We start from the raw sequence: 13,781 nt of genomic DNA, 5'->3' as shown, positions 1-13,781 counted from the left end.
TGCTGTTTTTTAACTCATATATTAATGTCATATAGAACAGAGAGGACTAAAGAGAAATTGTGAATAAATCTATTCAAGTTCACAGCTAGAGAAATTCCATTGAATTGTACTTTTATCAATGAGAATTACTAGAGATGTGACAATATCCAAACGCCATTACATTAATTCCTTATAAAATAATAACATGCATATTGTGGTTTATTATTAAACATACTTCAAATTCAAATTATTCTTTTTTTAAAAGATTTTATTTATTTATTTGACAGACAGAGATCACAAGTAGGCAGAGAGGCAGGCAGAGAGAGAAGAAGGGAAGCAGGCTCCCCACCAAGCAGAGAGCCCAATGTGGGGCTCGTTCCTAGGACTCTGGGAGTGAAGCTAATGTGACCAAATTGCTGCAAATTCATGATAAAACTTTAACAGATGAAGATTTGTTTCTTGCAGATGAGCAAGGAGTGGTTTCTTGAGATGAAATCTATTCCTGGTAAAGATATGATGAAGACTGTGGAAATGACAACAAAGGGTTTATGATATTACATAAACTTAATTGATATAGCAGCAAAGTTGGGGAGGATTGACTTCAATTTTGAAAGAAGTTTTGCTGTAGTTAAAATGCTATCAAAGAGTATTGCATGCTGCAGAGAAATTGTTTGTGGAAGAAAGAATCAACTAATGTGGTAAACTTCACTGTAATATTTTAAGAAATTGCTACAGCAACTCCAGCCTTCAGCAACCACCACCCTAATCAGTCAGCAGCCATCAATATGAAGGCAAGACCCCCCACCAGCACCAAGATTATAACTTGCTGAAAGCTCAAATGATAGTTAGCAATGTTTTTAAAAGAGTATTTATTTATTTGACACAGAGAGAGACCACAAGTAGGCAGAGAGGGGGAAACAGGCTCTCTGCTGAGCTGAGAGCCCAGTGCAGGGCTCGATCCGAGGACCTTGAGATCATGACCCGAGCCAAAGGCAGAAGGTTAACCCACTGAGCCAGCCAGGTGTCCCTATCATTAGCAATTTTTAATAATAAAGAGGTTTTTTTTCACCTAAGGCATATACATTTTATTTACATATAATTCGGTTGCACACTGAACAGACAATAGTATATTGTAAACACAGCTGTCATAGGCATTGGGAAACCAAAATATTCATGTGACTCACTTTATTGCAAGTTTTGCTGTATTGTGGTGGTCTAGAATGATCACCCAATATTTCCAAGGTATACTTCTATGTGTTCTATAGTGTTTTGTTTTTTAAATGTGGCCACTATGGGATGCCTGGGTGGCTCAGTGGGTTAAATGTGGTCACTAACACTTTATTTCTAAATTAATAGTTTCATGAGAAGGAACTAACTCTTGTCAGCTTTCAGGATTCCTCAGTCCCTTTCCTCACTAGGACTTCTCCACTCCCTGTAACTTCTCCCTCTCTGCCTCCGCGCAAACCCACCCAACTACATTATGGTGCGCTATTATTGACTCCCATTCTTTTCTTCACTCCTTAAATAGAGGGTGAGGTCCAATTTCTTTTCCTTACTTTGACCTAACCCATCTTTCCATAGCCCCATTATCTTTTCCTTTGTCTTTTAGCCTCATATACAATGAAGAGGAAACGGGTAATGAATTTTTGCTCTTCCCATTGCGGAGAGGAATTGGACAGGGCTGTTGAGCAGATCCCACAAAAAGAGCCCTAGCTTAGAGAAATAGAGGTAATTATGGGTGAAGTCACTGGAATAAAGCTGATCGCGAGTGACTTGTTTCTGGTGTTTATGCAGGTTCTAAGAATAGTTTAGGGAAGGTCTGTATTTCTTGTCTCGCATATTCTTACATTTTCTAGGCTCTTCTTTATTCTTCCCAGTCTCTCAAAAAATGGTCCAAGATCAGCAATATAGTGATTTCTTTATTGGAACTGGTGGAAATGAAGCAACCACACCTAAAGAAAACCCCACATAAAGCTATCTGTTTGGGTGGAAAATGCTTAGGTTTTCTTAAATTAACATGGGTTATTGAGAGTGGGCTATATGTTTTAATAGTTTAATTTAGATGCAGCCTCACTGTCTTTGCAAAGCCTTCTAGAAAGGATGATGTCAAGAAATTTAACTCTGTATCAAGAGGAAATAAATGCATATACATAAATGAATCCTCTTGAATTTCTAACTCTTTCTATTTGTCCTTAATACCTATATCAAATAATAGGTTCTCAGTGGATCTTTTCCTAACAAGCTAAGTCAGAATTAATGTTTCTCTTCTCTGTGCCCCCATGGTACTGCCTTTGCACCTAGTGATTTCATTATTTACATATGTTTCTATCATTCTTCCAAGATTATGGATTTTTAAAATTTATTTATTGTCATCTTAGCACCTGCCATGTTGACTGACATACAATGGAGGCTCATGTTTCTTTCTTAAGTGACAATAAATGCAGCCATTTATTGAGGTTCTGCCTTTTGCTAGATTCTATTTTTAGGAACGTCACATAAATCATCTCACTTAATTTTCTTAACTCTGAGTGAAATTTTCTGTCTGGCTCATTTTCCAGAATGTCTGACATATTTCCCCAAACCTGATACTGTGCCTTTCACTAATTATAACAAGCTCAGCTTGTTATATTTTGTGTGAGCTTAACAGGCAAATGCATTGACTTTATTATGTTTGCAACATCTCTTTTGCTTACAAGTTCAGAAGCAGCCATAGGCAGTGTGTTCAGGTGAGAAAGATGGCCAGGAATCTTTGGAATTCATAAATAAGAAGGAATAGATGACTAAGATGTATAAATTCCAACCTAGGGACTTCTTAATACAGTTTGTGTTAGTATTAGGTAGCACCAATAAGTGCTAGAAATTTCCAGAAATTCTCAAAAGGTAATTTTATTGGGAATTTTTTCTGTTGAGGGAATAATGCTTCACAAAGAAAGTTTTGTAATGATTTCATCTTTTAAAATAAATAATAGTTTTAATAGGCTAGATTAGGTGAGACCTACCAGTGTGATTAGAGAGATTTTTAGTGCTGGTGACTTGTTTTCTTCTGATGTCTTCAGGTGGCTGTGAGACCAGTAATTGTTTTAAATTGAGGGTTTTAAAATAATCCAATTAAGTGGATTTTGTTGTTACTGGTACCAGCAAAATGACCATTTGGAGCCTTATTATTTAAATGACTCATTTTCAAATGAATTTCTCCCACAGATGGAGAATGTAGACCCTCTATCTGCATCTTGGCAGTGAGTATGGTTTGAAAATTTGTCTTAAAAAAAAAAAAATCCTTTATTGGCAAGGCACTGTTACTCTGAATTACCAGAGTGTGAAGATGTTAAAAGCTTTTTAAGAAACCACAAAACGTAAACATCTGTCTCTACATATAAATCACTTGCAATGACCTCAAGTATAAAAGCAGAAATATGTCACCTCCTTACCCCAGGGAAGCTGTGATCATACTAATTCCATAGAATTTAAATGTGGTTCAATCCCTCTTTGTCTAAGCATCCTACAAGGGGATGAGGGAAGTGGAAAGTAGTTTTTCAGTGTCTGAACTTTGAATCAATTACAGAATCAAACCTCATCAGCAGAGAATGAGGAATTCATATAAAATGTTGTTATAATTATGAAAACAAAATGACATTCTTTACATGTTGGTAGCCAGCTATTATATGATATAGACTCTTAATTTGAGGTCCAACTCAGTGGTGATACAGATATGAGAAGAAAGTGAATGACCTGAGAAGCTAGAATAAAATTTATGAGACTCTCCTGGTGAAGCAAGTAGTAGTACTGATCTGACATGAATACTTTAGTCCCAGGCAGATAAGTCCTTGCTAGTTGTATGACAAGCTTCCAGAAAGCATTTGGATTGTGTTCCTTTTCTACTTTTTTCATATATTTATTAGAACATTTGAGACACACAGCTGTGATGAAGAATTGGGAAGATCTTTATGACTATATATGGCAGTCATATGACCTGATATTTCCAGGATACAGTGTTAAAATGAAAAAACCATAATAATGTCCACAGGAAGCAAGTAAAAAGGAAAATAAGAGGAGGTATCCACATATCTGGGCATTTTTGTAAAATGAAACACAGGAAATGAATTACTGAACAATGAAATTGGTTACCTATAAGCATTGAGTGGCAGAGAATTAAAGAAAGATTGAGGAATTATTGAAGATTTAATTTAAAAAAGAGTCATGATAATGAAATACAACTGTGATTCTGGATTGGTCTTGGACCAGAGACTTTGCTTTCTAAAAGGATATTATTCACAAAATTGGCATATAATTAAATAAGGTCGATGGATTAGATATCTATGTCTTATTGATTTCCAAGTTTAAAAATTACATTGTTTTAGGAAATACACACTGAGGTGGAAGAGCATTATGTCTATAACATAAAGTTCAGAAATAAAATTATATACATATAATTTACATATATAAGATATATGTAATATATACATATATTATGTAATATATAATATATACACATATTACCTATGTATTGTATACATATGAATATGTATGCATATGTAATTATATCTACATACACACATATAATTTAACATATGTACATATCTATATACCTTATATATACACATATTTACACGAGTATATTTATTCTTTTGCATACCTATATTATCTTTATATATACACATAAAGATAATTAAACATTAATATTAGATATTAATATTAATATAAAATACTAATATTATATTAAATATTAAATATTGATATTATAGCAGAAACAAGTTTAACTATGACAAGAAAATGAAACAAAGTGATATTTGCAAGTTGAAAATAATGATATTATGGAGAAGATTAAAAACCTGTCTTACAAGATGTGAATTATAATTTGATTAAATGGAAGTACCTATCATGCTCATGAATGAAATCATATAACATAGCAAAGACATCTAAGTTTTCCTAAATGTATATATTTTATTAAAAACTTGGCTGTTTAGGGGCGCCTGGGTGGCTCAGTGGGTTAAGCCGCTGCCTTCAGCTCAGGTCATGATCTCAGGGTCCTGGGATCAAGTCCCACATCGGGCTCCCTGCTGAGCAGAGAGCCTGCTTCCTCCTCTCTCTCTGCCTGCCTCTCTGCCTACTTGTGATCTCTCTGTCAAATAAATAAATAAAATCTTTAAAAAACAAAACAAAAAAACAAAACAAAAAAAAACTTGGCTGTTTAAAAAAAAACTGACAATAAAACATGCATAAGTAAAGGTGAATATTTTGCTAAGTGAACTTTGAGTAACAAAACAGGTGAACACATCAAGTAGATATTAAGCCATGTATGAAGTCATAGCATGAAAAATAATAAAATAATGGTAAAATAAAAAATGAATAAATGGAACTGAGTAGAAAACTCAGATCATGTATGTGTATACGCATACATTTATCTTCTAATATACACACATGTAAGTATATGTATATATGAGATTATATGTGAGCATGCATATGATATACAAATATAAATTTTTATACATGTATATACACACACACTTATGTGATAATCAAGCAGAAATGTGGTGAAAGGACAGATTAATTTGTAGCTGCTGCTGAGACTAGTTGTTAACTAAGAGAAGAAGAATAAAGTTGGGTCCCTACCTTCCAAATATACAAAGGTGGGCTCCAGAAATATTTAAACACAAAATGTGAAAAATGTGACAATATATTGAGGAATATCTGTGCAGCATATGGTTGAAGAAGAATATTTTATAATCTGATATTTTAAAATGAACAAAAAGTCAAATCTTTAATAACTTTCAGAACACAATTTGTGTTCAGTCATGGAAACTAAAGACAGAAGTAATAAAAAATTCAAAAGAAATATTTGTGGGGTGCCTGGGTGGCTCAGTGGGTTAAAAGCCTCTGCCTTCAGCTCAGGTCATGATCCCAGGGTCCTGGGATCGAGCCCTGTGTGTGTATGTGTGTGTGTGGGGGGGGGTCCCTGCTCAGCAGGGAGCCTGATTCCCACCGCCTCTGCCTGCCTCTCTGCCTACTTATGATTTCTGTCTGTCAAATAAATAAAAATTGAAAAAAAGAAAAGAAATATTTGCAATATATTAAGTTGACAAGGATTAATATCTAGATGACTGCTGCCCACTAGAATTTTCTATAATGATGAAAATGGTTAGATGAAAATGGTTTATAACCATTTTAATGTCTTATATAACCAGAAAACCATGTCTTATCCCATATAGTTTCCACTATATACATACACCTATTAAACACCTGAATCTGAGTGAGTCTTCAATTTTAATTTTATTTATTTAAGTTCATTCAAGTTAGCATTTAAACAGACATGTATGTTATTAGCTACTATACCGAACAGAAGTACAGCATGTAAATCACCAAGAAAAGAACAGAAAAGTGGGCCAAATCTTAAAAAGTAGTTCATAGAAAAGCTTGAATAGCTAGTAAGGGTGAGGGATGCCAAATTCACTCATAATCAGAAAAAATGGCAAATTAAAGCAACAAGATATTATTTTATGTTGAAACAAAAGTTTAGAAAGGCAAATTATGTTAAATTTTGTGGTGGAGACATGCACAATAGGGACTCTGTAGTTGGAATTAGAGTCATTCTGGAAAGCTATCATTACTGCATTTAGTGAAATTGCATAGGTAAATGCTTTATTATCTGTTGCGGCCAGCGCAATGAATCGACCACGGAAACCATGAGGGCTAAGAGGATGGTGAAAAGAAATTAAGAGACAAAGAGATGGGGGCAGGAGGGACACTGAGGATGATGTCCAACAGTGCCAATTTTATTCCACATCTTACCACCATTTATAAGGCAGACCAGAACAGAGATGCATTACATCAGTACCTAGTCAGATGACCGCAAGTTTCTATAACAAGTTTACACTTACTACAGGCAAACCTTGTGATGCCAGGTAGTTTCAGCTAAAGCCATTAGCAAGACAATCAACCAGGGAGTGGATCATGGGAATTACAGAACAGCAAGGACTAACTAAGAACTCAGGACTCTGGCCACATTGTTCCCTACTGCAGGGAGAGTGTGTGGGAAGTCACGTAGGCGAGCCCATAGCACAGACTCTTTCTCGGTGCACTCAACTTTCCCGTCCTTAACCTTGTCAAGGTGTCCGGACTTTGAAGAAGACACAAGTCAGAGCCTGGTTTGGTCCTCGACTCCAACTATGCCGTGGCCTCCACAAGGAGTTGTTTTGTGTGTGTGTGTGTGTGTGTGTGTGTGTGTGTGTGTTTTCCCCTGGGTGTTTATCTTAGGGAAATTCTTATCCCTGCATAGAGCTGTTGGACAAATAGTAATCATGAAAACATTTATGGTAATAAGAAATTATAAGCAGTTTAGCCATCTGTCTTTTGGTGAGTAGGTTGTAAAGTGAGTTTATTTGTACTATTGAATAATAGCAATGCTTTGAAGTAATGGGCTCACTTTGTATAAAATAATATGAATTTATTCAGAGGAGAAGAATAGAATAGCATTTTTGTAAATTAAAGCACTAAATTTCATAAAATAACAGTTTAAAGGGAGATAAATACATTTAGAATGAAAGAATTGCAGTCAATAACTAATTTAGGAAGAAGACATGAAAATAAATGAATGACATGAAAATAAATAGACTCTAGTGTTCAATAAACTGAGACATTGTTTTATCTCTATGCTATAAAACGGTTACAAAAAAAAAGTTAGGAGAAAAATGACTGATATGTTGTCTGGTGTTCTAAATCTTTTCTTGCCTGCATGATATAAAGAAGCAATTAATTAATTAAGTCCTGTCTCAAATTTTTGGCTAATAATTTCTCTTAAAAATTACAGAGAATTAGCTTATGTATCAGACAAGGTATGTTAATGATTCCTGCAATCTAATCAGTTGCTTAGTCAAGCAGTGTTATTAAGTAACTACTTCATGGAAGACACCCATTAGGGATATTCCAGTGAATGAGATAGACATGGTCCTTGACTTTATGATTTCTTTATGTCCTATGGGAAATAGAGATAGATGCAAACATTTGATTAAATAGTATATGGTCTGATGACCACTATGAAATAGCAAGCTAGGCTGCTTTGGAATCCTACGACAGACAGTCCCAGTCAAGTTTGGGGGGTTAGGGAAGCCTTCTCTCAGAAGATGATGTTGAAGCTTTCCCTGAAAAGTGAGCAGGCTTCAGTGTAGAAACGATAGTGATAGGTGGAGGAATTTATACTCAACTTTTAAAAATAAGCTAGGGGTGCCTGGGTGGCTCAGTGGGTTAAAGCCTCTGCCTTCATTTCAGGTTATGATCCCAGGGTCCTGGGATAGAGCCCTGCACTGGGCTCTCTGCTCAGCAGGGAACCTGCTTCCTCCTCTCTCTCTGCCTGCTTCTCTGCCTACTTGTGATCTATGCCTGTCAAATAAATAAATCAAATCTTAAAAAAAAATAAAAAGATTAGAAATTAATAAAATAAACATCTTTATTTTAAATGATATTATTTTAGATATAAACACTATAAATTCAGGGGAAAAAATGTTTTCATTTCAGCATTGTACTGGTGGTTTCAGCCAAAAGCAATACAACCTACCAAAAATCACTAAATATTATAAAATAAAATGTAACAAAATAAAAAGATATGCTACACTGATGAATTAGAATAATCAAAATCATAAAGTTTTTTACTTATAAATTAATCTATAAATTCTAATCTTAATTGCTATTCAGAATTGTTTTTGAAGAATTTGACGATTTATCCTGAAATCATCTGTAGATTTGATCAACAAGAACTAGGATATAAAGTAGAGCATTTGAGAGTGCAGATTCACCATGACAAATAACAACTCTGTTTAAGATAGTGTAGAGTTGTCACTGACAAACAAAATGACCAATTAAAGTATTGACAGAGACAGAAACAGACCCAAGCTTATAATGGATTATTGATATCTGGAAAAAATGACATTTCAATCAGCAGGGAAAAGCTTTTCAGTAGATGGTATTTGGATGTCTGTTTATATCCATATAAAAATAAATTAGGTTACTATTAGATACCAATACAAAATAACTAAATGTGATAAAAGAAAAAGTTTAAAATTATAAAAAAGAGAAGACAGAATATTTGGGGCAATTAGTTGTAAAAATGTATTACATAAGAGACAAAATCAGAAACCCAAAAGGAAAAGTAATTAAATGTAACTATTTTAAATTTGTGTATTTATAAACAGCAAAAAGTGTTAATATAATCAATGAGTGAAGGTATTTTCAGTTCATATAATACATATAGTGAAAAGGCAAGCTATAGAATAAAGAGTGTTTACAAATCATACATCTGATGAACAGTTAATATTGAAAAGTAAATGAATAAAAAAACAAAAAGCAGAATCAGACCTATAAATACAGAAATCAAAGGAACGTTTGCCAGAAGGAGGGGTATTAGAGGGTTGGGCAAAATGGGTGAAGGGGAGTGGGAGGCACAGGCCTTCAGTTATGGAATGAATAAGTCACAAGGATGAAAGGTAGAGCATAGGGAATTTAGTCAATGTATTGTGATAGTGCTGTACGGTAACTGATGCCAGCTATACTTGTGGCCAGCATGGCATAATGTATAGACTTGTTGAATCACTATCTTGTACACCTGAAACTAATGTAACACTGTGTGTCAATTATATTCAAATAAATTATAATAAGAAGAGTTAATATCCAGAATCTTATAAAGAACTACAATTTAACAACAAAAACCAATAGTTTAATGAGCAAAGGACTTGAATGGACATTTATCTTAAAAAAATACACAAATAGCCCACAAGCATATAAAAAAATGCCTAACATCACTCATTGTCAGGGAAAGACAAACCAAAACCACATCTGTTAGGGTGGTCACTTTGAAAACAAAAACAAAAAGAATCCAGAAAATGACAAGTGCTGGTAGGAATATGGATATGAGGAGGAATTGGAAACTTTGGCACTGTTAGTAGGAATGCAAATAGTGGAGCTGCTCTGGAAAACTCTGGAGGTTCCCCCAAAAAATTAAAAACAGAATTGCCATATGATACAGCAATCTAGCCTCTGGGTATATATCTAAAAGAATTGGGTGAGAAGGGGTGCCTCGTGGCTCAGTTGGTTAAGTGTGTGCCTTTGGCTCAGGTCATGGTCTCAGGGTCCTGGGATCAAGCCCCACATCGGGCTCCCTGCTCCGCCAGGAGCCTGCTTCCCCCTCTCCCTCTGCTTGCTTCTCTGCCTACTTGTGATCTCTCTTTGTGTCAAATAAATAAATAAAATCTTCAAAAAAATGAAAGAATTGAGAACAGGTTCTTGAAGAGATACACATTTATGTTTGTTGTGGCATTATTCACAACAACTAACAGGAGCAAGCAATCTAAATGTCCATCAGTGGATGAATGGATAAAGAAAGTGTGGCATATACCTATGATGGACTAGTATTCAGCCTTAAAAAAAAATCCTATTACATGTTATCATATGGTTAAAATTTGAAGGCATTATACTAAGTGAAATAAGCCAGTCACAAAATGACAAATGCTGCACGATTCAGTTATATAAACCTAAAGTAGTCAAACCCTTAAGATGAAGAAGGTAGAATGGTGATTGCCAGGAGCTAACAAGAGGTGGAAGGGGAAGTTTTTTGTGAATGAGGGTAGAGTATTAGTTTTGCAAGATGAAAAATTCTAGAAATCTTTTGCACAAAAACGTGCACATAGTAAACACTACTGTACACTTAAAAATGTTTAAAATGTTACATGGTTTTAACCACAATAAAAAATGAATCAGAGAAGTACAGTTTTATACAGATAAGTCATTAAAACATTAAACTGAGTAAAAAAATAAATTTTAGAATAATGACATTTATATAGATTCCATTTATATCAAGTTAAAAACACACAAAATATTTTTATATACACTATATGAAAAATGAGGAAAATAATTTTTTAAAAAAATTATTTATTTGGCAGAGAGAGATCACAAGTAGGCAGAGAGGCAGGCAGAGAGAGTGTGGAGGAAGCAGGCTTCCCGCCAAGCAGAAAGCCCGATGCAGGACTCGATCCCAGGACCCTGAGATCATGACCTGAGCCAAAGGCAGAGGCTTAACCCACTGAGCCACCCAGGTGCCCGGGAAAATAAGTTTTAAAAACATATGAAGGGGGGACACCTGGGTGGCTCAGTGGGTTAAAGCCTCTGCCTTCAGCTCGGGTCATGATCCCAGGGTCGTGGGATCGAGCCCCACATCGGGCTGTCTGCTCGGTGGAGAGCCTGCTTCCTCCTCTCTCTCTCTCTGCCTGCCTCTCTGCCTACTTGTGATCTCTGTCTGTCAAATAAATAAATAAAATCTTAAAAAAAAATAAAACATATGAAGGGGGGCACCTGGGTGGTTCAGTGGGTTAAAGCCTCTCTGCCTTTGGCTCAGGTCACGATCCCAGGGTCCTGGGATCAAGCCGCACATCAGGCTCTCTGCTCAGCAGGGAGCCTGCTTCCCCTCCTGTCTCTCTGCCTGCCTCTCTGCCTACTTGTGGTCTCTGTCAAATAAATAAATAAAATCTTTAAAAAAAATCATACAAAGGAATGATACTGGAGTAGATGATAGTGATGATCTTTGCTGCAATAAAATAACTAGGTATAGATGGTTGCTTTGGAGTCTTTATTATTGCTAATAATCCATTTTTGTAGTAAAAGAATCTGAAATAAATGTGGCAAAATGTTAGACATTTGATAAAGCTACATGTTATATCAATGTCTACAGTTAATTCTATGATTGAATTAATTCATAAGAAATAGATACAAATATATATGCCCATTGATCCTTAGGGACCCAGTTCCTATTCTCTTCAATGTGTTTTATAAAATAAAATTTTAGTCTAAAATATAGCTTGCACATGTATCTAAGAATACATCTTTAAATCACCCTTTAGTCTATAATTATTATATTACACATATCATCTAAGAGGCAATGATGAAAAAGTATTGGATAAAAGCCTATAGAAAGGTTCCTGAGCATTTGGGAGAGAGCAGGACATTTGAATTTGATATCAAAGAGGCCATACAATGTCTTTTTATTTTTATACCCATGAACCATAGATGAAACATTTTAATTTAATGCACTTTATAAAAGGTAGGCAGCTTGACTACTTCCTGGTTTGTTGTGATGTGATTGCCTGGAATATACAGGGGCTTCTTCATTTTCCCTTGTCCATGGGAAAGGGAAAATGAGATACAGGAGAACAAATATGTATACAAACATGAAAGAAGGAACAAGGTAAAATGAGCTGTGTAATATATCTATCAGTATGTGTTTCTTGTGAGTAAATGACACTTAGATCTATATACTAATAGAAACTAATCTGTTTTACCTTATTAAAAAATAATTCTTATGCATCCTAGGATCCACAAAACTGTGAGTTTATGTGTGTGTGTTTAGGAGTTTATAAGAGTTCATATAATTTTACACACACTTAGTCAACTAGAGAATTTAGTTGAAAGTCCATTAATTCTGAATTAAAAATAGATAAGTAATTTTTTTTTATTCTTTTTGATTCTTCTTTATTTAGTGAAATTTAGTCTTGGGTATTTCTTGGTTTCCAACTATAGTTAGTGAGTCAGTTTTTTTTCTATTTAATTCTTTATTACATTAAAAAGTATTAACCCTAACTGAATTAAATTTTGACTAAAATAATCATTCTTCTAATAAAACCAAACATGTTTTAGAAATATAATGAAGGAATATTTGATAATTTCAATGTATATTATGAATATTTTTAAAAGCTACAAACAGAATGAATTAATATCAACTTATTCTGAGATGTACATGGATTTTGCACTGAAATCTTCATCATTGTGCTTATTGCCTAGAAGGTCTGTCTGGATCTGATGTGTTGGGTCCTCAATCTATTCATAGCTGCTTTCATTTCCTGGTTTCTCAGAGTATAAATAATGGGGTTCAGTAAGGGTGTGATAACCGAGTAAAACACAGAAAGAAATTTATCCACTGAAAAGCTACTGAATGGCCAAGCATAAATGAAGATACATGGCCCAAAGAATAGAGTGACCACAGTAATGTGAGCAGACAGTGTGGACAGTGCCTTGGAGAGTCCACCAGAGGATCGACGTCGGACAGTTACCAGAATGACAGTGTAGGAAATGAGCAGGAGTATGAAGCAGATAAAAGACAATAGTCCACTGTCAGCAATTACCAGTAACTCCAGAATATAGGTCTCAGTGCAGGCAAGTTTTAGAACTAGAGGAAGGTCACAAAAAATATTGTCCACTATATTGGGGCCACAGAAGGGCAAGGTGATAGTAAAAACCATTTGGCTCATCGTATGCACAAAACCAACAGCCCATGAGAGCAGCACAGAGCCCACGAGGACCCGGCGATTCATGATGGATGTGTAGTGAAGAGGTTTGCATATTGCAATGTATCGATCAACAGCCATGACTATGAGAAGAGTCATCTCACTGCCACCTAAAAAATGGAGAAAGAACATCTGAGCCATACAGCCCCACAAAGAAATAGTTTTATTCTCCCTGAGGAAATCTGTGACCATCTTAGGGGTTGTGATTGTGGAAATAGACATATCCAGGAAGGAGAGATTTCCAAGGAGGAAGTACATTGGTGTCGAGTACAGAAGTGAGTCAAAGGTTACGGTGATGACGATGAGAAGGTTTCCTGCCACAATCGCTGCATAGGCCAACAAAAATATGAAAAAAAAGAAAATCTCAAGTTCCCAAGTATTGGTGAGTCCTAACAAAACAAACTCAGATATTGAGCTATTCATTGTATCCATCTAGTCTATGTAGGGGTTGTCAGAAAGTCATTAAAATGTAGAGTACTGAAA

The 13,781-nt window shown here is 35.2% G+C and overlaps 1 protein-coding gene across 1 annotated transcript; it reads right to left on the bottom strand.

Moving 5' to 3' along the window:
- Positions 1 to 12,791: 12,791 nt before the first annotated feature.
- On the bottom strand, positions 12,792 to 13,730 carry LOC131998647 (olfactory receptor 4L1-like). The gene has a single exon (XM_059371136.1). It carries the CDS (start codon positions 13,728 to 13,730, stop codon positions 12,792 to 12,794), a length of 939 nt encoding a protein of 312 aa, XP_059227119.1.
- Positions 13,731 to 13,781: the final 51 nt, after the last annotated feature.

This window comes from Mustela nigripes, chromosome 13 (genome assembly GCF_022355385.1).
Source record: "Mustela nigripes isolate SB6536 chromosome 13, MUSNIG.SB6536, whole genome shotgun sequence".
Taxonomy (NCBI): domain Eukaryota; kingdom Metazoa; phylum Chordata; class Mammalia; order Carnivora; family Mustelidae; genus Mustela; species Mustela nigripes.
The sequence above is the reverse complement of the archived record's forward strand: the minus strand, read 5'-3'. Positions and strand labels throughout refer to the sequence as shown.